The 23,563-nt window shown below is 44.2% G+C and overlaps 1 protein-coding gene across 1 annotated transcript; it reads right to left on the bottom strand.

The window, feature by feature from the left end:
• Positions 1 to 1,195: 1,195 nt before the first annotated feature.
• Positions 1,196 to 22,233, bottom strand: LOC148349382 (pecanex-like protein 3). The gene is made up of 36 exons (XM_088320778.1): positions 21,845 to 22,233; positions 20,197 to 20,649; positions 19,844 to 20,052; positions 19,668 to 19,764; positions 19,556 to 19,595; positions 19,391 to 19,486; positions 17,590 to 19,278; positions 17,341 to 17,458; positions 16,983 to 17,152; positions 16,766 to 16,823; positions 16,545 to 16,686; positions 16,322 to 16,479; positions 16,081 to 16,234; positions 15,972 to 16,004; positions 15,722 to 15,893; positions 15,530 to 15,640; positions 15,358 to 15,449; positions 15,171 to 15,280; positions 14,316 to 14,421; positions 14,141 to 14,233; positions 13,912 to 14,062; positions 13,376 to 13,520; positions 13,113 to 13,290; positions 12,939 to 13,047; positions 12,723 to 12,852; positions 11,746 to 11,804; positions 11,388 to 11,603; positions 10,771 to 11,024; positions 10,060 to 10,290; positions 9,405 to 9,508; positions 8,492 to 8,639; positions 8,195 to 8,425; positions 6,698 to 6,972; positions 5,408 to 5,574; positions 4,173 to 4,531; positions 1,196 to 2,647 (listed from the first exon to the last, which is right to left on the bottom strand). Exons 2-36 carry the CDS (start codon positions 20,347 to 20,349, stop codon positions 2,531 to 2,533), a joined length of 6,675 nt encoding a protein of 2,224 aa, XP_088176904.1. The 5' UTR covers positions 20,350 to 20,649; positions 21,845 to 22,233; the 3' UTR covers positions 1,196 to 2,530.
• Between the last annotated feature and the right edge of the window lie 1,330 nt (positions 22,234 to 23,563).

Raw genomic sequence — 23,563 nt, 5'->3', positions numbered from 1 at the left:
AACCAACACGTCTCTTTTTTATATTTTTAGTGCATTCGTAATAAATAATAATATAATAATCATAAATTTTAAGATAATATATGAAGGCCTCCTGTTGGGAGGGCGCAGTTAAACGTAGATGCAGTGACGCCGTGTGCCCGCATGAGGGCGACACTACAGGGTCGTGTCCATTCAGGGGTTCCATAAATCGCCTTTATTTTAATCATTTGGAAATGAAGTATTCAGTGATATCCGTTTGGAATGCTTGTTTGTATAATGTATTTGAAATTAATATATATCCCTTAGATTTAAATAAACACATGAATGATATTCATCCATCAAATAATTCTTAGTCACGTCTTCAAAAATATACTTGAAATTTCTCATTTGTGTTGAGTTCAGGGTTCGTACACTTTTTTAAGGGCCAAATTCAAGCACTTTTTAAAGACTCTAAAAGCCAATTTTCTCATTTCACCAGTACCATTAAAAGTATTTTGCAGAGGTACAAATATATCTGCAATTTACATGTGTGATTTCCTTGTATAAGTGTAGCTTACATTTTGAGTTGCAGGAAGTACTTCCTATTGCATTTCACACTGTCTTCAATTTTTGCACGGTCCATTATAAATGCTCATAAATGATACATATTCCTTGCATTAATAAAACTTTCATAGTGCCTTGTTTAGGTGTAGCATGCACCTGTCCTGTAGGGGGCAATGATGCCTTATTGGACAATGCTGTACAAACTAATATGAGCTGCCGTGAATCACGAGGGAAAAAGAAATGCAAAGGAAAGTCAGGCCACAAGAAAGCAGACTTGATGTGAAACATGGCAACAATTTCAAACATTTACTATCACTTCACCCAAAATTCAAGCGCTTTACAATCCTTGAAAACACATTAATATTCAAGCATTTTCAAGGATTTCAAGCACCCGTACGAACGCTGTGAAAATGTTTTTTTTCTTTATTTTATTTCCTATGTAAAACTGCAGCATCTTTAGTTTCCTTTGACAATTGTTTACATTATATTGTAAAGTGTTTCACGCCAATTGTGTTTGTTATGATGCAATGTTTAATTTAAAAAAGTGTTAAAAATTACATCCGCTACTATATATTTAACGACGAAAATGCCACGGTTTTTTTTGAGAGAGACACCTCACCACTAGTGGAGTAAGAGGAAAACAGATGTTGACACATAAGAAATATAACCCGAGTTGCAAACGTGAACAAAAAAAAGACAACTTTAATTTAAATAGAAGAAAAAACACTTTAAAAAAAACTGTACAGAACATTGAATATTGACTTTAAAAAAAATCCCCTTTGAGAAAAACTAAACAAGATGGTGTTTCACCCCTCCCCCCAAAAACGGAACTTCCCAAATTGCACATTCCAAATATGAAGCTTCTACCCTTGCTCATCCAAACTAGTGTCCTGAACAGAAAATAAGCCGGAATTTTCAATCATAATAAAATAGGTTTATGTTTTTAAATATATATTTTTATATGAAACATGCTGTACATAGTTGCTGAGATCACAAAATCCCTTTTCCATTTCCTTTCGACTGACATCCTACTGTCATTTTGTGCTTTGCGGAGCAGAATGAGAAAAAAAAAATTTGAAAAAGGCAAAGTTTTACTGGCTGCCGCTGATTAAGCAAAGGGTTGAGAGGGCTGGAAAACATTCTGTAAACTTGGAGCGCTTGGCCAAAGTTCCAAAGATTTGACATTTTAGCAGCAAAATGTGGGTCTTCGGCAAGACAGCTTTTTTTTTTAAACATATATTTTCAATTTGACTGCATGATGTGCTGCTCCATCTCATGTAAGTAAGAGTGCAACCCAATTGAGAGGGACTTTTACGTGCACTTCCAGTTACGTCCACACGTTGAGATGACCGAATGGTGATATGGGTTTGCCAGAACATAAGCTGCCAATTCAACATCCGCGCGACAAGCATGTAAGAGAGCACTCCTTCAATAAATATTCATCTCCACGTTTCAGTTTGTATCCCATGGCTCCAACTAAAACGCTGGATTCAAGCAGTAGTAGTAGTAGTAGAAGAGACTTGCCTAGTTAGTAGTAGCAGGAGATGCAAAAGCAGTAGTCGATAGGGTGAATAGGAAACTGAACCTCCCACCCCTATCGTTGGCTCTTCGCCAATCTTCAAGTAAGGAAAAAGTATATTCCTCTGTTTCGAAAAAAGAAAAAAAAAATACCCGCCTCGTGTGCCAAGTTTGTGATCAACACAATTTTGTCGAGGCTGTAAACAAAGAAGTCTGATTGCCGGTCCAAAGGGGGTGGGGGGCTGTGTGCTGAGCTTGGAGCCACAATTTCAGTCCGTCCTCAACGGAAAAAGTCGGCAAGGCTTCTTGCGGTTCCCTCAAAGCTGAGCCTCCGCCTATCACTTGACAAAAGCAAAGAAAAAAACAGGTCCCTTGGAATTGCACTGGCCTTTGTGGCCTGCTAGCGCGCTAAATCGTGACGACGACTTTGGAAATAAGAAGCGCGAACGAGGGAGTGTGGATTTGCCGGAAGCGGTCCTGTTGTCGATCATCAGCGCAGGTTATCGAGTAAAGGCAACTCCGTGGATTGGTCGGGCCCTGACGGTGGCAGGTGTGTGGCCCCCAGCGGATCTAGCGTGGGACTCACTTGGAGCGGGGGAACAGGCGTCTAACAGACAAGCACAAACAGGGAATCAACCAGAAAATACTTTTGCACTCACCTTATGAGTAAGATTGGGCCTCAAAGATCCAGACAGACCTAGGCCCGCACATATCGAAGATAATCCCAATGTAATGAAAATACTAATGGTATCATGTCATACACGTTTTATGAGGAATATTTAGAAAATTACAGTATTTTTTGTTTTAAAGATTTCGAAGAATAACAACCCATTGGGTATTTTCTTAATCCCACTTATGCATTCAAGGCTCAATATTGGTAAAAGGGCCATCAGAATGTTGAGAAGCAAAGACTTGTCTGTATGATGTCACCAGTCACCACTAAACATACCCTTAGAATGTGTATAAAATACGCATGTTTAGTTTTTCAGATGCCCTCGAAGCAGCTAAGGCTTCATGCTATTGTCCCAGCTTCGCCATCGCGAGTGGCAGCCTTTCCAGCAGCATCGTGTTATTTCGCTCTTTTGTGATTTTCTATCAAACTGTTGTGGCGAGCGCCCTCTTCTATATGGCAGTGTGTTGGGGAGGCAGCACTAAGAAGAAGGATGCCTCTCGTCTGAATAAATTGGTGATTAAGGCGGGCTCTGTTGTGGACAGCCTGACAACTGTCGCTGAGAGATGGCACTGAACAAGCTCCAGTCAATCGTGGACAATTCACTACATCCACTACGCGGCATCTCCAGACAGAAGAGCAGCTTCAGTGACAGACTGCTGTCACTATCTTGTTCCACGAACAGACTGAGGAGATCATTTCGCCCTTACGCAATGAGGCTCTTTAACTCAACCCAAGGGAGTAAAAGCCAACACTAAACCCCAAACTCACATTCACATACTTTGCTTTACTTTTATTGGAGTCTATTTTTTGGAACATAATTTAAATGCTTTTTATTCTAAATGGTTTATTGGGAATTTTTCTATTCTATATCTCTATTTTATTCTATTTTTAACATGAGGATGCTGCTGGGAATGTGAATTTCCCTACGGGAATGAATAAAGTACCTATCTATCTATCTATCTAAAATACCCATGCTACACTCATCTGCAGGCACGTGATTGCAAAACAAAACTCAGTCGAGAATTAAAAAACTCTTGATTTCTGTGTGTTCCAACTTAGATTATTCAATGTAGCACTTGCAGTGAATATTTCAGTTGGGGACAAAACTTGAGTGTTTTTCTATTCACAAAAAAACCAAAACCGTCGTGATTCTCCTAACAGTTCAACAAAAGCATTCAATTTACTTTGGGTACATCTTGGATTGAGATTTTTATGTGATTTCACAGGGGTTAAACCTTAGTAAACAGTGCCCACTACTGGAGATCTTTGTTAGGGTTGCAGTGAATATATCCTTGAAAAAAACGAGGTGTCAAACGATTATACGATCGCTCTACATCAGATCGCGATGTCGATTAAAATTTGGTTAGATTTTCGGCTGACCTAGAATATACGATTTCCTCAAATTTTCATGATTTAGCATTTGAAATTATAGAACTTTCAAGATCCAAGCTGTACTCACCTGCAGGCGCGGGTCGCCGTCGGAAGCTGGTCCGCTGAAGGCCTTCCTCCCAGAAAAAGTCCACTTCCCGAAATGGCTTTCGAAATGGAGCGCGTTAGCTTGGGCGAGGCCGGGTCGCTGTGCCCCCCTTTGGCTGTCCAGGAAGCAGAAACGCTCTGGGGGCGGCAAAGGGGGCGGGGCCACCGAGCCACTGAATGACAGCTGCAGATTGGCTGGCGAGCCTTGGATGGAGGACGTGCGTTGGAGGGAGGACAGCAGGCCCGCTTCCATCCTGCCCTCCGATTGGCTGAGCAAGGCCAGTGGGAGGGGCTGCGGGTGCTGAGGCCAGCTGAGTGTGGGCCCGACGGGATTGTCCGTGCCTGGCGGGGAAAAAAACGAGGCGTGACTTTTGATTTGGAAAACCATTTTCATAAAGCAGTTGTGGGTCAAATTGAAACAATTTAAAGGTTCCTCCTTTATTTATTCGTCAAGTACTTTGTTCATGATTAGACCATGAATGTTTTTCTGCATAATTTAACAGCGATCTTTTCCAGTGATCAATCATTATATTACTACTATAGGACCTCATGAATAACGCTCAGCCAAACCTAAGCTGCTTTTTCAGCTAAGAATACATGTGCATATAAACAGATACGCAGGAAATATTTTACATATAAAAAAAAACAGTCCTTTACTTTTTACAGTAATTTTCCCAAAGTACGTTTTTCTTCTATTCGAATCCTCCATTATAGATGAAGAATGTGTATTGGAGATATTTGGGGAACTATCGTTTTAGATTAAGAGCTAGACTCACAAATGAGGTTGACTGTGCAGATGCATATTCACAATAAGATGAAAGTGAAAGTTTTGTTATACTTGAACTTATTTAGCCAGTGTTTCGCACCGTGCCTCATAAGCATGTGAGGATGATTGTATTAATGGCATAACACATACAGTATAGTATCGTTACTATGTTGCTGGGCCAGGAACAAACAAAACGCAAGAGTTTTCTCCATTATTGGTCTTCTTTTTTGGCTACACAAGCGGTATATGTAAATGGTCTGCATTTATATAGCGCTTTTCAAGTCAATGAAGACCTCCCAAAGCGATTTACACTTATCCCTTTTACGCTAACCGATAGCAGCGTCAGCCAAGCAAGGCAACTACCTGCTATCGGGGGCATTAGGGATTCAGTGTCTTACCCAAGGACACTTCGACATATAACACGGAGGAGCCAGGAGGGAAGAGCTTCTTACCCAAGGAGGGCTGCATGGTGGCGATGTATGGGGGCTGAGCAAAAGTGGAGGCCGGCGTGCTGTGTGCGGTGTGGATGGCGGCGTTGGCGGCGACGGAAGTGCCACCGCAATCCGAGTCCTCGATGTTCCCGCCGCTGTTGCAGCCAGCGCCGCATCCTTTCTGCATCCTGCACAGAGGCCAAGGCACCACGTCACAACAAAGTTTGTCTTGCGGCTTATTTGAAACCTGTTTTAGTTGATGCTAAATGCTATTAGCTACTTTTCCCTGTCCTGTTTATATGATGCACTATTCTTTTAATGACATATTGTTATAACTTAGGCCACTTTCTGAGCCAAGGGTCGTGAAGGTATAGCTCGCAAGCCAGATATGGCTTTTCTCGAGTAGATCTGCCTCGGAAAAAAAAATTCAGGGCTATGGTAATCTTTGCGGTTACTTTTGGATATTATTGTATGCAAAGCCAAAGGGACGCAGAATATCCTTCCTTCTGTTCAGGATACAAAGGGTAAAGGACAACAGTTTACACTCGCGGTGCTTCACCAACAGACCCAGTTTTGGCTGCAAGGAATCCCTTATATAGAGGCTCATTATACAATGTATCTTCACACATTATGAAGAAAACCCACAGGAAAAATTGTAAACATTTGAAATGTCAGCCAAGCACACAGAGCAATCTGATAAGCTGAGCGGTAGGAGTGGGCGGACCTTTGCACAGATAGTGCACTCCCCTAAATACATCCATATAATTCTTGTTTGAAGTATTTTTTGACATTTTTATAAAAACTGGTTGCACCCTGTTTTGAAACCATTATATATGAGAAAAATTACATCCAAAATGAGCCTCAGCAATCTTACGTAACTGCGGGGATTTTGTCCGGCATATTTGTTTATGTGGGACACAGGATCGTTCATTATTATTGTTTCATAGATTTGATCAAATCATCAAACGCCACAGAGTGAAATAAAATGTGGTCTAGAATTAGCTGTAGAGCGTGTTTGGGGGTTCTGCTGAATTTCAACATAAAATTTATTGTGTGGCTCTAAAAAAAAAACAATTCCAAAATATTTTGCTTTGAGTCAAAAAGGTTACCAAACCCTGCTCTAAGCACTAGGCTACTTTGTCAACATTTTTGCCTATTTATTCTCACTGTGTTTTATCTTATTTTTCTCTTTAAAAGTTATTACATGTACATTGCATGTCTTATCTTGTTGCATACAATGTTTAACAACGTTAATATCAATGACATTAAAAAGAATTAAATTCAACAACTTCGAAGGGGCGTTTGTCGCACCTGTCCCAGCTGTTGATGAGCCAGTGGTAGATGTTGTGAGGGCTGACGGGCCCTCCCCACACAGAGCGCAGCTGCCCGTGGCCCCCGGCGTAGGAGGTTGTGAGGGGGGACACATAAATGGGGTATCCGATGGGCTGGTCGCAGGAGGAGTTGATCATGTTGCGCAGGGCCTGCTTGGCATTCTGGATGCTGCCGCGCTCTGGGTTGCGGTTGCGTAGGAAGACCAGCTCCTGCTGCTGCCCCGCCCAAAGCCCACGCACGCATTCTCTGTTGACCTGCAAGGGAAGGCATGCAAGATGGGTCAACATTTCTGGCTCGAAGGACTGTATGATGTCGAAATTAGGCACGCTTTTTTATAAGTTGGTTTAGATTACTGTAATGACCTCCTTTTTTTGCAAATACAATATTGTCAGCTTACAGTTGCTACAAAATTCAGCATGACTGGTGTTTACGGGGCCAGGAATCACATTAACACCAGTTATAAAATCACTGCATTGCCTCTCCGTGAGCTTTAGAAATGCTTTTACCAGTTTTAAATGTGTTATTGGTCTTGGGCCATCTTATCTGTCTGATTTTATTAAAGAATCTCTTGCAGTCTTAGTTCCTCTGGCAGCAGTTTGTTAATTTCCTAGGGCAGCGCGCTTCTCAATTTTCTGTTGCGCGCCCCCCTCGGAAGAAGGAATCCTCTAGTGCCCCCCAAGACTATCACCCAACACCCCTCAACATCCACACAGCCAAAGAATAATTTGTCTCTAAAACCGTTTTGGGAACATCACTGTTAACTGCATAACACTGTACTGTACCCTGATTAACATATGAGAATTAAAAAAGAAAGAAATATGGAACAACTAACAAAGAATAGCTATATTATATATATATATATATATACACATATATATATATATATATATATATATATATACATATATATATATATATATATGTGTATATATATATATATATATATATATATATATATACACATATATACACACATATATATATATATATATATATATATATATATACACATATATATATATATATATGTATATATCTATACCACAGCCATATTCCCCTAGTGGGAGGTGGCTAGAGTCATTTCTGACTATTTTTGGGAGATTGATTCAGAGGAGGGGATTCCCAGCCCCTTCGCTCAACCCAACTGAGGTGTTGGTAGTCATTAGGTGACCAAACCCCCCAATTCCAACCCCTAATGCTGAACGCCAAGCAGGGAGGCAACGGGTACCAATGTTTAAGTCTTAGGTATGACTCGGCCGAGGCTTGAACCACAACCTCCCAGTCTCGGGGCGGGCGCCATAGGCCCAAGGCCACCGTGTCAAAGAATAGCTATAATAACTGTAAAAGATTTAAAGTACATGTTCACTATTTGAGAACCACAGCAATTGAATGCTTTCATACACCACTTTGAGTGACAATTCATGGGCTGAAAAGTGCTTTACGAATAAATGTAATTTGAAACAGAGGCCATGCCACCTTGATGACCCGGAAGCTAAGGAACTTCTTGTTGAGCATGATGATTTTATACTCGTCGCTGCCATCGTCCATGATGTGGCGCAGCGCTAGCAGCGACGGCATGTTAGTCAGGATGGCGCTGCGCCACACCGGATCACCCTCATGTGATATCAACATTTTCTCCTCGTTGGTGGAAATGGCGTCGTACAGCACGGCAGGGTCCTCGTACTCATCCGGCGATGTGAAGTGGTCCTGGGGGAGAACATGTGTAAGCTGGAGTCGGACAGAAATTTTCCCGATTGTATTGACGAGCGCTACCTGATGCAACTTAAGCGACATTCGTACTCCGGGGGCCACCACGCGATTTAGCAGGTCCATGTCTGCAAAGACCCACTCGTCCCGTGGGGAAGTGATGCGAAAGTCTCCCTTGAAGAGCGCGTGGAGGCCGTAGAGGAAGGGCTCCAAGCTGTTGAGGTTCAGAGGGAAATCCGCTCTTAAAAACTCAGTCAATAAAGGTAAGATCGGGCCAAAAAACATCCAGCCAGGTCCTCGGATTTTAAAGCCTGACCCAGCCCGACCAATTAACTTTAATTTTCAGACCCGAGCTCAAAGTAATCCCCAAATTTCATATTTCCATATTTCCTTTGTGAGGATTCTGAGGAGTAGAGGGGATTTATGATAACAAATTAAAGGCTGTCTTTTGTAACGATATTTCAGTTAATCAAAACTGTATAAACATATTTCATATTGTTAGCAGAGGTTACATTAACCAACAATTTTCCATCATTCCCTCATTGAGATTTTTTGAAGAGTTCACGGGAAAGTTTTTTAGACTGGTTGAAAACTGGGCAAGCAGGAATACGACCTTAAAAATCTAGCAAAGCACTTTAAGCAAGAGAGAGACAGTGAGACAAAGAAGAATATTGACAGGTTGATAACCGACTGAGAAGGGAAAAAGTTCTTTCAATTGACATTGAAAGAGTTTAGTACGATTAGGGTTTCATGAGGCAATTTGTTTTTTTGGGGGGACCACGGTCTTTCAACACCTCACTGCATTGTTATGTGAGCACAAGACAAAAAAAATCAGCGAGAGAGAGAAGCCCAGCCCTACCCAAACGTTATGATTGACATTTTAGGCCTGACCCAGGTCAAAATTCGGGCTGGGCTCAGATTTGGGCCTAAGATCCCCTCTATCCGACGCCCAATAAAGGGCAATCAGCGGCGCACTCACCTGGCAGACATACTGTGGGAGGCCGTGCCTAGGGCTCTTCTTCCCAGGATGCACAAGCCAAAGCACAGAATGACCAGAGGAGATTCAGCATCGCTCGACACGGGCTGCGACATAAAACAAGCCAGCCTAGTTAATAGCAATATACAAGTTGAAATAAGTTACATTTGTTATTGGGACTTTAACCGAAAGCAGAGTAAATAAGCTAAAGAAGCATTAATGGTCACTGCTGAAGACATGCTAAAGGAGGTAGCATTGACAATGTGGCCACAAAAATTGGTGACAGCTCTCCTTAGTTGGCGACTTTCCACTCACAGAAGTGGTAGACCTAGATAGCAAGACGCTTTTTAAATGCTGTTAGACACTTTCACAGCCAAGGCATTGATTAAACACTAAAAACCGGACATAAGCTATTCAATTATTAAGACGAGGGTACATTAGAGGTTGTGGAATCCCTTTTAAAGTGCTGTTTGTGTTGAATCAATTAAATAAGCCTTTGCTTAATATATCCACCCTATTGTTCATGGTTAACAGCATCAAAATTGGACAACAGCATGGGACAGGAAAAAAAAGAAGTACTTTTTTTAATCTTTTTACAATGATTGAAACAAACAACCTCATTTGTAACCCTAAATACTGCAATGTAAAGGAAACAAACCATTTGCCGCCTGCTGTTGCAGTACTGAATCCAGTGGAGGTACAAGATGCAGAAGGAGGAGTGCGTGATCCCGGAAGCCCTGTGGTCGTAGTCCTCGTCGATATTGAGGTTAAAGGTGGGGTCCCCGTCCACGTAGTTGGCCCCAAGGCAGGGGCGCAGCGCCTCCTGGATGCTCTCGTTGGCCAGCCATTCCTCCAGCTTTGGGGATCGACTCACGTAGTAAATGATGCTCTGGGGGACAAATACCAGAGAATATCACGTCAAAAAGCTAAAACGGAGGGACAATCTTTTATTTTTTGTTTAAAGCTTTTAAATCATCTGCCTGAGTAAACGTGTTTTGCAGAGTGTCTTGAAATTAATTGAGGCTTAATTGCTTTCCCTACTAATTAATACCACCCTGACAACTCTTCTGTGTTCCAGCAGAAATGAAAACACAAACTGACAAAAAACAGCCAAACCTCCCTGGACAATAATAAATGACAATCTTTGTTGGTCATATTCCAAATCAAGAAAGCACTGCCTAATCACAAGCTAAAAAAGGCTGTTTTTTCTGCAAGTTTAAGTTGCACTATGACGACGACATAGTGAAGCAATGAATAGATTGAAAAGACTTGATAATCAAAATGTGGCTTTTGTAAGAAGAAATTTTCATTAGTTAAGAGGTCAATATTGTAGATACATTTCTTTTTTTTTTTTAAACATTCCCTTCACCTTGACGTAGTAAGTGATGAGAATCTTGCGCAAGTCGAAGACCTGCAGCATGGAGGCGGCGTTGTTGTCAGTGATGCTGTAACCTTCCAGCACGTACTTGGTGGCCGCCACCTCCCAGGCCAGCCAGCGCTGGCCAAAGGCAGCGTTGAAGGACAACATGTGAGGTAGGTGACCCGGCTCGCAACAGCAGCAGCCCTCGTCCTCCTCCACGCCTTCTGTGATGGCCTCCACTTCTCGCTGTTGGCAGTAGGTGCCTGTGACAACAAGGTAGCATCCGTGTCAAATACGTCCCCCTCCTTTGCATGGAGAATTCTCTCACTTCTCTCATGGAGTTTTATTTGGAAAATCTTTTGTGAGAGTAGTTTGAAGTCGTATTTAAGTGTGCTGCAGTTGTGCTAACTACTTTAAATGACAACTTACAGCAAATATCAACATATGCAATGTGAGAATTTAAGATAACCATGTCGCCTCGACATGGATAGGGCGCCTGCTTTCTGTAAATATTTTCAAAGATATTCAGATGAGTTTCGTGTATGGCGTTAGGTTCTTTTTTGTTGTTGCTTCAATCATATTATTTTTCTTCTGTTACTCTGTGGATGTATGAGAAAGTATCTGACCTCTGAACTCAAGCCCCCTGAGCTGGAAGGTAACCAGTCCGTTGCCGACCTCGACAAGGTGCACCAGCGCGTTGAGGTAGTCGGAGGCCAAGATGAAGCAGTCGCCCGTGTTGTAGTTGCCCCAGCGGCCCAGCAGAAGATCTCCGCACAGGCTTTGCTGTAACGACCGGGTCAGGTGTTCGTAGAAAATGGAATTCAAGTTGTTGTCGTCGGCACCTGGCAGGAAAAGCCAGCATTGACATATTCAAAGCTATTCTTTCAGGCTTTCAAGAATCCCTTATTTATTATGTTGACAGAACCTTGACATGTACAGCCATAAATAGCATTGAATGACTCAAAGAAAAGGAAAAGTTGTTACCTGGATTACGGTCCAATTGAGTTGCGAGTCTAGTATTGGAGTGGTCAACTCGTTTGGTGCTAACAAGGCAAAAATTACATAAATTTTGTTATTTGATTTGCCATAAAACAATGATATGGAATAGCAAGGTATATGTGCCTACATTACCTCCAGAAGGTGGCAGTAGTGCTCGTTTTATTTTTTAATTTGAAAGAAAAAACAAATCTTTGACAAATTTGAAAATGTGTCAAATGTTATTTAGTGTTATAAATTGACGCCCACAGGCATAAAATGTAGATTTACAAATAAAAGGAGAACATTTTTTTGTATCTACCATATTAAGATTAAGATTCTCATTTAACAGAATTTCTGAAAAGAAAATCAAATAAAACGTTAAACGAGCAAAATAATCTGGAACAAAAATTATTTAAGCAAACTGAGCTAATATGTATTTTCTTCCAGGGGGCATCAGGAAAAATAAACCCAGACTATGAGAGATATTTTGTTCTACCCACTAGCTTCGTTTTATTCATATTCAATCAATTCATTGGCCAAAATGAATTTAAAGGTGGGGTACGTAGTTTGATGGGTTAAAAAAAATTCAAAGTTAAATATTTTCTCTTCAAAGGATGGGTTAACAATGCCCAACTGGGTTAAAATAGCCCTCAAGCTTTATTTTCTGTTGCGCCTATCTGCTTATATTTTACTTTTATCAGGCCTGTTCAGGGCAAAACCAACCCCCAAAAAGCTGGGGGGAAAAAAGTGTTTGAGCGTGTCTAAAAAATAAAAGCAAAACGTGGTACTCTGCTGTCATCTCCTGGCCGAAAGTCATGAGTCATAAGTTTTCAAATGACACTCCCCACCATTAAACAATGTGAACAAGGAATAAATACGTTTGAATTGACACTATATAGGAAAAATGAAGCAAATAACCGATGGAGGTTCATGCAGGCCCAGTGCCACATTTCAGTCAAATCCATGATTTGAAAAGCACATACTTGTAGTCACGTTCCCAGAACTTAACAGGTCTGGTGTAAGAGGTGACGAACACGGCACTGCCTAGGACTGGGTTGAGAGGGGTGGAAAAGATGGCCGAAAAAATGGACTGCACAAAGAGCACGGCAGAGTCTGTACAGAAATGGAGTTAAGGGCATCTTGCATCGAAGCAGAGCAGTGGCTGGTGCGTCCTCGCACGGGACTAGATTTAAGGATACGCGGCACGGCAAAGGGTTGCGCGAAGGCGTGGAAGGCAGAGCCCCACGTGATCTGCCAGGGGGCGATGTAGGTCAACACGAAGCGTAACTTGTACAGCAGGTCCCACATCTGAGGAATATGATAGTTTCAAGCAATGTCATTCAATTAACATCCCAGCTTTAGCCCCGACTGACCTTGCTGAAAAGAATGGACATGAAGTAGTAGTCGATGAGGAAGGTCTCAGAAAACTGCGGGTAGTCAAAGTGGAAGAAGAGCGTGGTGAAGCACAGTGTGACATACTGCTGCGAAGGGGCACAGAAGGACGAACGCAGCAGCTTCATGCCGGCTATCGAAATGAAGAGCGCTCGGCTACTGTGGAACAGGACAAGAGCACGCTGTGAGCTAAAAAAAGTTGACCCTCTAGACATGTGATAATCCATCTTCTCACTAGACTTACTAGATGTCCAGCTCTTTATGGTTCTGGCCAACAGCACGTGCTTCAGTGGTAAGGGAATTGAGCACGACCGCCGGGTAGATGAAATACTTCTCCGCACACTGGAGCCACGCATACAGCTTCTCAAACCACATCAGTTGAGCAGCATCTGGCAACAGACCAAACATACAAGATTTCATGCCATTGTTTTTTCTTGGCTAGAGTGAATGAAATAAATAAAATATGCATCATGTGTCAACACAGCTATCTTGTTTTACATTTCCAAAAGAGATACAACACAGCCAATTCAACTGCCTCACGCTTTCAGAAGCTTAAAACTCAAACAGCGGGAAGAAAAATAACAGAGCAGCATGCTGGCGCTCAGGGAAAATCCCTGGGAGATGATAGAGGTTAAATGCATTTCTCAGCAGCACTTCAACTCTAAACCTCACCCATTTCCATTTAATCCCCTGTCTCAATTTAGAGGGAGGAGCTGATAAAGGCCACTATATTTAACAGTAACTGGAGCTGGAGACCATCAATGCCAAACAGGCGCTCACCTCGGACTTCGAACTGGCTGTACTCTTTGGATTGGAGAACGGGGTGAGACAGGCAGAACCAGGGAAGCTGCTTGCGAAGCTGTGGCAACAGATAGTGAGTAATGAAGCCGACCACTCCCGCCAGGATATACAAGACAAAGCTGAGCGCAGGCTGTGGGGTAAGAGCACACAGAAGCCACGGGTGAGCAATCATTGTGGAGAACAAGTGGCTGCAAAACGTTGCACTCACCTGAAGTGCGATAAATACTGTGCTGGCGCTGATGGCAAAAGTGATTACAGCCATGAGGGGGCACATCACGAGATCGGAATGAAGGATTTCTTTCTACGGTTCAGTGGTCAAAAAGCATTAAAAGCAACGAAGCGCGTACTTAAAGGTGAGATGTCGGGAAATCTGTTGTTTGTACCACAGAGTCACGGAGCTTCTCGGGAAGAGGATCCTTGATCTCCACGGGGGCATCCTCTGCAGTGCGGTTCTCCAGCTCGGGGAATAATTTGGATCGGACCAATGACCTGAAGCAGATAGAGGATGAGCCAAACTAACAACTGACAATTGTATGACAGTTTAAGTGGCATCAAATGACAGGGTGTCGTAACTTTTCAGAAGGCAGGCCAGTTTTTGTAAGCTAAAAATTGGTGAGGGCCGACTATTCAGCCTGACATTCTTTGACCATCCTTTTTGAGAAATCCACCTTCCGTAAAACAAAACTCCAATTTTCACTAGTCCTGGAAGCAGCAGCGTTAAATGGTGCTCTTACGGCCCTAGTGGTTAAGGGATCCAACAAACCAACCAACGGTCGCCATGTTGGAAATGGGGGACAGGGCTAAATATCTCACAGAAAAACCAAGGGTAAGGTAATCAAAAGGCTACTGTCACCATCTGGTAAAAATTGTGATATTTTTTTTTGGGGTCCAAATCTATTTTATACTCCGGTATGACAGAAGCCACGGTCTAGTAAAGTTTTTAAATCAAGGGCCGTAACTGGCCCCTGGGCAAGACGTTGGACACGACTGGGCTAGTGTGTTGATGCTTGACCATTATTCTTAAGCAATGCAAAGATTTCATACTTTTAACAAAGCACTTATAAATATGAAAATACATTTTTTTCCTAAACCGGCATTAGATAAACTTACTTGCACAATTGTAAAGACGGGTAAAATTATGTGAATCCTGAAGGACTAAATAATTTCTCTAGGTATCACAGACGCATGTCATCATCAATCGGCATAAAATATCAATGAGGACAAAGCAATATACTGACCACAGGATAGTGGGGTCGCTGCTTTGGCGACTCAGGTGGTACGACAAGGCCAGCAGCAAGCCGCTAAATACAGAGAACAGCACTGGCACATGGGCGTCCCCCCACGGTGCCTTTGAGTGGGAATGAAATGCAAAAATGAGATATTTTCCTTTTCAACTTTGAAAAATAGTGCAGAAGACTTAATCACATTTATGGCCCCCAAGCTAAATCCAAACAGTAGCGCGGCCACCAGCACACTGCGCGTCAGGCTGAACAGAGACGAGAGGGGACTCGTGGTGGCTAGAGAGAAAAACAGTACATCAATGAGACGCACAGTCACTTCAAACAATTCATCTATTAGACCAACTCGGCACATTTACCTGTTCCGCCAAAAATGTGCATGTCGATTTGCTCCAGCAGACACATGAGAAATGTATTGACCTGAGGTAGCAGGCCAAACAGGAAGATGACCGGGAAACACAAGGCTAACACTACAGCCGGGTAGGAAAGAAAAAAAACATTGTGCCCTTCTATCGGAACGGATCAGAGTCGATTCGAGTGTGAACATTTACCCAAGAGCAAATCTCTGACACAAAGGAGAAAGTGTGCGGAGAAGAAAGTAACGCCGTACAACGAGAATGGCTGCAAGCTGCCAGAACGTCCGGACAAATCAAAGATCCAGATCATCACGCAGCACAAGCAGAAGTAAACGGGACGACTGTAAACGATGATCCAGTTGTGGCCCTGTTGGCGACAGAGGGCAAATTACACGAGCAAAGGAACGCGGATGTTCAGGAGGGCATGGCTGCCAAACACACTCACATGCATGGGGGAGGCTGCATCTGGTTGGACACTCTGGAAAACAACAGCTCTTTTTAGTAGTCTCATGTAAGAGCCAACACGATGTTTCTATTTACAAAGATTTTAATACCTTCAATAAGGAGTATTGGCAACTGGCAATGACCAGGCAGAACTGGAAGACCCAGATGTCTCTGAAAAAGCCCTGAAGCAATAGTTGGTACCCCAGAAACGCCACCAGACTGGCTAGCACCACAGCAAACACGTTTTCTGCCACACGACGGTTCCTGAGAACATCATCAGCTTTGAATATGTCACATTCTGCTGTCACATCATTAAATAGGAATCACTTTTGTTTAACTCACAAACATTACCTGTCCAACAAGGCCAAAAGCGCTAATCGGTCATAGCGGATCCTGAGCCACTTGCCGGGCAGCACCCAAAAGCGATAATATTGTTTGGGTTTCACCTTCTCCTCGATCATTAGTGTGTTCTCTTGAGACTCTTGCAGGGACTCGTGGTCCAAATCAAACTGGTGAAGTTAAGGGTCAGACACTCAGAAGATGTTTTAATTTAAGTGGTAAAAAAACACCTCACCTCAGGCATCTCTAACGGAACCCTTCGCACCTGCATGCCCTGCAGGACCACTGGTCTAGGCTGCAGCATTGACAGGACCGGAGCTCCTTCCTGTACCTCTGTAGAGGTGAAGCTTGAGGACTGTGATTGCCTCTCCCTTTCCCTGCAACAAAGTCATAAAATAATATTATGCCTCGTGTGTTAGTAGAGTTTGGAGTTGAAAATTTGTTTTAGAAACTCACTGAACTGGGTCTTCATAACCTCCCCCAGAAGGCCCAAAGGTGTAGGACCTTTTCACTCCTGATATACAACGGACAGTATTAAACTAATTTCCAGCCAAGTCCCTGCTTTGATTCTCAAATGGTTGCTCTGTTCCCATTTAATTGACGGACATGAAAGTCGCATTGATGTTTTACTAATCTTAAGAAAAAGAAAAAGGAAAAGCCACCACGGACTCACCGCTCTCGTCGAAAAAGTAGTGCACAGCCCCCTCTGACGTGTCGTCAAAGGTAGAGGCCTCATGAATGCCACTGCGGGGGAGCAACAGTGACGAGGCAAACTGTAAAGCGGGATGGAGGGTGCGGGTCCGTGAGTGAGAGGAAGTCCGGGCCCTTTGTAGGTCCTGGAGGCTGATGGTTTAAAGACAAAAAATTTAGCTTTTCATCTGCACCATTATGAGAAAGTTTTACAAAATGCTTTGTAAGGCTGGATTGCAACCATTTATTTTGGTGTCGCCCCAGCAACAGCAAACTCCTTTTACTCAGTGACAACCAGTGACAATCCACACACTCCTTTGGATTTGTCATGTGGGACTGACCTTGGAGGTGATCCCATAGTGGAGGGCGGGGGAGTGGGGTTGGTTCCCGCATTGTGTCTCCTGCGGATGGCCTGGGTCCTTTTCACACTGCTTACAGAGTCGTGCTTGCCCCCCTCCTCTGCAGAAACAAGAACCTCATCAAATACCAGAGACAAGACATGTCCTTCCATTTCAATACAACACACACTGCACTTGTGAATAATATTGTGAAAGTAAATTTCCAGATTGTTAAGGCGAACATGAACTCACCTCCGCCAACCGCCCCCTCTTCGGTCAAATCTCCAGCTGCCCACCTCATCTGGTTGCCAGTCCAAGAGCCTCCGAGTGAATCCAGACGAATGGGATGGGACACAGGGAAGCAATCCATGTGGACGGTGCGTGCTTCCAAGTCGGACTTAGAGATAGTAAGGGTGCGAGGTGCAGGGGTGGAGGTGGAAGGCATAGAATGGGGAACAGCGGGTGATGGCGCTGCGCCGTTTTGACTGGAGCCTGCTCCATCCATGCTGAGTACCCTGGCATGCGTCTTGGCACTGGCCGTGCTTGATGAGCGCTGAGCAGCCCGGGAGCGAGGGGGGCCAGCGGGGTCTGACGAATCTCCTTCCCGCTGGGTCAAGGGCTGAGCCCCAGGGGGCAGCTGTGAGGCAGCGCCAGCTTTGGCGAGTTCCGGCGAGTAGCAGGAGGTAGAGGAACTAGAGTCATCTTCGTCAGAACTGTATCTGCGCTGAGAGCCCAGACTGGACGCGGCACTCATGTCGCTCCCGTCGTCCTCATCGCTTGAGTCCTCGAAGAGACTTTGGCTGTAGGCCTTGGCACCCAGCTTGCTGCGCACTGGGATGTAATCTCTGTGTTGCCGATGATTGTTACGACGCCCGTAAGAGCCGCAGTCAAAGCTGCCGCTTCCTGCTGCGGCGCGTCTTCGCGGTGCTTTCCGCCGACCCGGCTTCCGGCCAGCACTACTGCCGCCGGCCTGCAGCAGCTTTAAGTCTTTTGGCCGCACCACCCGCTGGCCAGCGTGGTCCGACAGCAGGACGGGGGTGGAGGAAACGGGCAAAGAAGGCTCGGAGCACACAGCCCCCAGGGCCAGCCCTGAGGGCACGGAGGTGGCCTGCCGAGGCGGAGGTAGGGGCGGCGCCGGGCCGGCTCTGTCCCGATCGCAAACATCCGAGTGGCCGCTGCTCGACGGGGAGGAAGAGAGTCCATGAGCAATCCTATCACACGGCACAGATGGTAAATCGTCTCCTTCCACAAGCGTCCTGTCCAGGGCCTGACTGGCCGAGATATCTTTGGCGGGGGAGCGCAGCAGAACGCTGTCAGACAGGTTATCAGTATCGCTGCTGTCCCGTCCCATTTGGACGTCGGCGTCCGAGAGAATTTTCGTGCTTGTTGTCGGTGCTGTAGCCGACGCCTGTCCGTTTGCAGCCTTCATCTGGCTGGAGGACGGGCTTTCCAGCTGAGTGGAGTCAGTCTTCTCGCTGCGGTAGCTGCTAACTGTACTTAATGTCTCGCGATCGGTGGCGGCACCGGCGCTGAAGCAGCTATCCGTGGACCCGGCCGCTAAAGCCACCCCGCTACGACAGCCCGGGTACTTGGCGCCGGCAACAAACGCGACCGGGTCCAGGCCCAAGCCTAAGAGATTTTCACTCAGCTCTTCACTCAAGCTACTCTTAATGAGAGGACTGAGGGGTGTATCTCCAAGACTCTCAGACTCAGCAGAGGGTCCTAGTGGGGAATAAGTCAAGCCGTTCCCCACTGAAATGTTTTGGGGCACTTCCAACTGCTGCAACGGCTCCTTTTCTCCACCATCTTCTTGACTGGAAGGGGAAGGGGGTACGGACAGATATTCTCTTGGTTCCCCAAATCCAGGCGGCAGTCCGACGAGACCTGGAAAGTTACCTCCCAGAGCTGCAGCAATGCAGGACTGGACCACGCTTGGAGCACCTGCAAAGGATGATAGCATTTATAGAAACTTCATAAAAGCAATACAAATGACGGTCAGCATAAACACAATTATGTCTTCTTATGCATATTTTAAGAAGTGGAGCAGACTCACTGATGGTGTCCTGAGAACTCTGCCGCAGCATTTCACGATGAGCAGAGGTGACGATCACGTTATTGCTTCCCTGTTCTCTCATTAACTCTTTTATGTCTGAGGTGAACAACAGACATACGCATTAAAAGAGAAGACAGCATAGAAGAATTCAACAGAATTGCTAACCCTTTGTTCCCCTTGAATCCTCAAGTTGGGGCAGGAACTCCTGGATAACAAAAAGACAATATATGAATTATATATTCAAAACAAAATAACTTATGACTTTGATTTTCCTTACCGACACCTGGTTCAGTCCAAACAGAGAGTGCTGAGAACTGCATCGAACGGGCGGTGTCGAGTTGACTTTTCGAAACACGGTCATCTCCACACCGTCCCTGGAGCATATTGGAAGGAGTTCCCAGACATTCCCTCACGTATATATATTAACCTCGTTTGAACCCCCCCTCAACTCACCTGGCCTGACTCCCTTCGTTTGCCCCAGAACCGTCGTCCCCTTCTTCCGCGTGGGGAACTTCGGCTGTGAGCGAGGCCTGTTTCTTCTCTATGATCTCTCCGAGGTCAAACATGGCATGTAGCCTGTAGTTCACCACTTTGATGGTGGTGAAAAAGACAGCCACCACGGCCGAGTACAAGCCGGCTATGGCCAAGCTGCCGGGGAAAGCCTGTGAGGACGTCAGAAATATGTCACAGTTTGTACACACACGCTAATTTGGGGAACACTGTGGAAGACCTATTTTACGGTCAAACCTCATTAAAAGACTAGCAGCATGGAAGCCTTACTTCCCAATGCACGTAAATAAGCTCACCATGTAGAGCAGAAAGGGGAATGCCAGTAGAAATATCCACAAGTAGAGGTGGAAGCAATTGGAGAAGGTGCTTTGATGGGGGTCCACGTACCACCCCCCGGTGAGCGAGGCCCACACGCCCTGTCGCAATATCTGGAGAGCCTGCGAGCCCATCTCTTATCCTTCTGGGGGAATGAGCAGCTCGAAGAGCGGCTACAACACGCTCGCCGAGTAAACCGCGGCACGGGAGCCACCGCCTCTCGCCTCTATGATGGCACCACCATTGGGGAAGCGCACTTCTGGGGCTTGGATGTGTGCACACTTCACTTAAGGTCAGGAATCTTTGCACATCGTGGCACCGTTGTGTGTGTGCAGATGCCGCCACGCCACTCCAGACGAATCCTTGAAGGGTATCCAGGTGAGTGACTTTGCAGCACATTGGCAACCAGGTGAGCATGAGAATAAAAGACTCATCTGGAAAATAGATTGCAGCGTTATATGGGTAAAATTAATGGTTCAACATTTAAAATGAAAAATAAGATAATTGAAGAATGATTCTGATTTTGATACTCGATAAGCAGTCAATTAGGAACTCACGAGTCAGGTATAGAGACGTCAATCAATTAAAATGACATACTTAATTTGGCAATTGCTTAACATTACGGGTCATTTATTTGCCTTTTGCACAGGGAAATCAATTATAAAGCTTTAGGCTGTAGATGAGCACCATGGACAAATAGTGCCAGCAGTCACAACATGGAAAACAACACAGCGGAACAAGTTAAGCTGGCAGACCGAGACAATAATTCTTCAAATATGGGAGGTGCAGATAAGCAACACATCTATGTCTGACTTGGACTAATATCCACCTAACATTTGGAGGATCTCAACATTCAACGTCAGGGTCAAAGAGGTAGAAACGCTGTTGAGGTTGAACAAATCTGACGATGTATTGACCCTGCATCCCAAAATACATTCAACTTGAAGTGTGACAGCAGTAAAGATACCCTGAATATTCTGCCCCACACTCGTGACAACAATCACACCCATCAATTTACAACAACTGATCTGCTCACATAGGTATAGTTAGCATCTGGCACGATTGCACTTTTACATGGACTTGTGTTAAGTTTGTACTGCGACCATGTCCGCACTTTTAATGTCTACAATATGTTATTTAAGGGGTTTTGTGAATATTTATTCTGGATTATTTATTTTCTTTTGAATAATGAATGAATGGATACTCTAAACAAGGTTCCTATGGTCTTTTTGGACAACGACAATACATATTCTGGGTCTGAATAGAATTAGAAAGAAAATATAAAATCAGTGTTACTCCATGACATCGCTCAGAGGCATTAGCAAGCTAACCATTTTAGTTAGCTTGTGTCTGTGTTATGATCGGACGAGTAAAGGGTGAAAAACAGGAGTCTATCGAAGTCAACAGCTTTATCGACCTGATGTTTGTTTCCATATTACCAATAGCAAAAGATAAACACGAAACATGAAGCTAAAGAGCAGCTAATGCGAGGCCTCTTTCGGTGGCTTGCAATCCAATTTGAGAGCTAACTAACCTAAAACTCTGAAATGGACAACAAGACTATACCGTGTTGACGTCAGCTCGCTTTTTTTGGAGGGTGACAATTTTGTGGAAAAGCTGGAGACTCACTTGTGAATGCTAACGCAGCGTCCAGTTAGCATTAGCCATCCAGCTTGGCTCATCTTCTTCCGCATCCAAAAAGCGTTTAGCTTTCTTACCGCTATGCTAGCTTGCCATGACAAGAAAATGTAAAAAGAAAAAATAATGAAATGAGTCAAACGAATCTCAAGTTTCCGTTCGGCAACTGACAAGGGGCTCGTATATCTTTTGACGGTCTTCCGTGACATTTGTCGTCCGCAGGGACGCAAGTAGAATTCCCATTGGCGGCTCTATTGGCGAATACCGGTTGGGGATCGCTCGGAAATATTTCGGGACAGAAGCGGGTTAACCGCGGCTACATGCTAACGTGCTAGCATAGCCAACTGTTGGCTAAGTCGCGCGCGCGTAAGCAGGCACGCACGCGCACGCACGCTCAAGTCAGCAATCGATGAGGTAGATTCCCATGGCGCTGATAGGTCGTAATGCTTACGTCAATGGGCGGGGCTAGGACATGCCATTGAAAAGAGACCAGCCTGCTGCATCGTGGCGCAACGCGAGAATCGCGAGTTTGTCGTTTAAGTGCACTTCTATTTTAGACGATACACATAAATGGGAAATGGTCTCCATTCTATAGCGCTTTTCAAGTCAATGAAGACCTCGCAAAGCGTTTTACAATGTGCTTCACACTTACTCATTCACACACACTCACACACCAATAGGGAGTCAGCCATGCAAGGCGCCTACCTGCTTATTGGGGGCATTGCCCAAGGACACTTAGACATATAACAACGAAGAGCCGGGAATCGAACTTGCAACCTCTTGATCCCAAGACGAGCGCTCTACCTCTTGAGATAATGCAGCCCATTTACTGTTTAAATCTGGGCTTAAAACACAATTCTATTCCATAGTTTATAAATAACCTACATTTCGTCTTGACAATATCTGTGTATTGTTTGTTATTGCAACATCCGTTGCAGCCTGGTCATCCTGGAAGGGGGGTTACCTCATGTGCTTTCCCTTCTCAAGGTTTCTTCATTTTCCTCATGTTGAGGTTTTTGAGTTTTTCCTTGCTCTCATGTAGGTTTTAGATCAGGGGATTGTGTTAACAGTCTTCTTAGCTTTTTAATTCTTTTTCTTTGGGGTATTTGATTCTTTTTTGCATTATACCTCCACCCTCTTTTTAAGTTATTTTGTCAATGATATTACAAAACAACTATTATATATACGTATATATATATATATATATATATATATATATATATATATATATATATATATATGTGGATTAAAAACAACAAAAACAATCCGTTTGGGAGCCAAAAGAAGTGGCATTTCTTAGTGAGCCGAGCCTCCAGCGCTCGTTCTCGAAAAACGTTACTGACTTTACTCAACTTCGTGCAACTTTGACATTAACTTAAAAATACCACATTTAAAACACAGTGCCAAGGGAAACCGTGTTTTTCTTACCTGCTTGCATTGTAATTTTGGCTAACTTTGCTACTGAATTCTCAATTTCGAGCCCTGATTTGTATGCGCTGGATAGATGTTCTTGTCTGGGCAGTGCGAAATTGTGCACCCCGCACCATAGAGGGAAATTGGCAGGGACAGTCCTGAACAGTGTTGAATAATCCTAAATCACTTCAAGCGAAGAAAAAAACAAAAAACAAAAAACAATCGGCAAGAAACTCTGGTTACTCAGCACCTCAAAGCTCTGTTCCTAAAATTCCCCTTGCTATTAACTTATGTTTA

This window comes from Urocampus carinirostris, chromosome 17, assembly GCF_059441175.1.
Source record: "Urocampus carinirostris isolate Australia breed hairy pipefish chromosome 17, RoL_Ucar_1.0, whole genome shotgun sequence".
NCBI lineage: Eukaryota > Metazoa > Chordata > Actinopteri > Syngnathiformes > Syngnathidae > Urocampus > Urocampus carinirostris.
This window is presented reverse-complemented; position numbering and strand designations above follow the sequence as displayed.

Bases quoted from the DNA above. Each gene is read 5' to 3' on its own strand.
- LOC148349382 (XM_088320778.1), bottom strand. From the start codon at position 20,349: ATGGGCTCGCAGGCTCTCCAGATATTGCGACAGGGCGTGTGGGCCTCG. The intron at 16,005-16,080 runs GTATTAAAATCT...GTTGTTTTCCAG, and splicing joins GCCAATACTCCTTATTGAAG to AGTGTCCAACCAGATGCAGC. The intron at 15,894-15,971 runs GTGAGTGTGTTT...TGTCGCCAACAG, and splicing joins ATGCAGCCTCCCCCATGCAT to GGCCACAACTGGATCATCGT.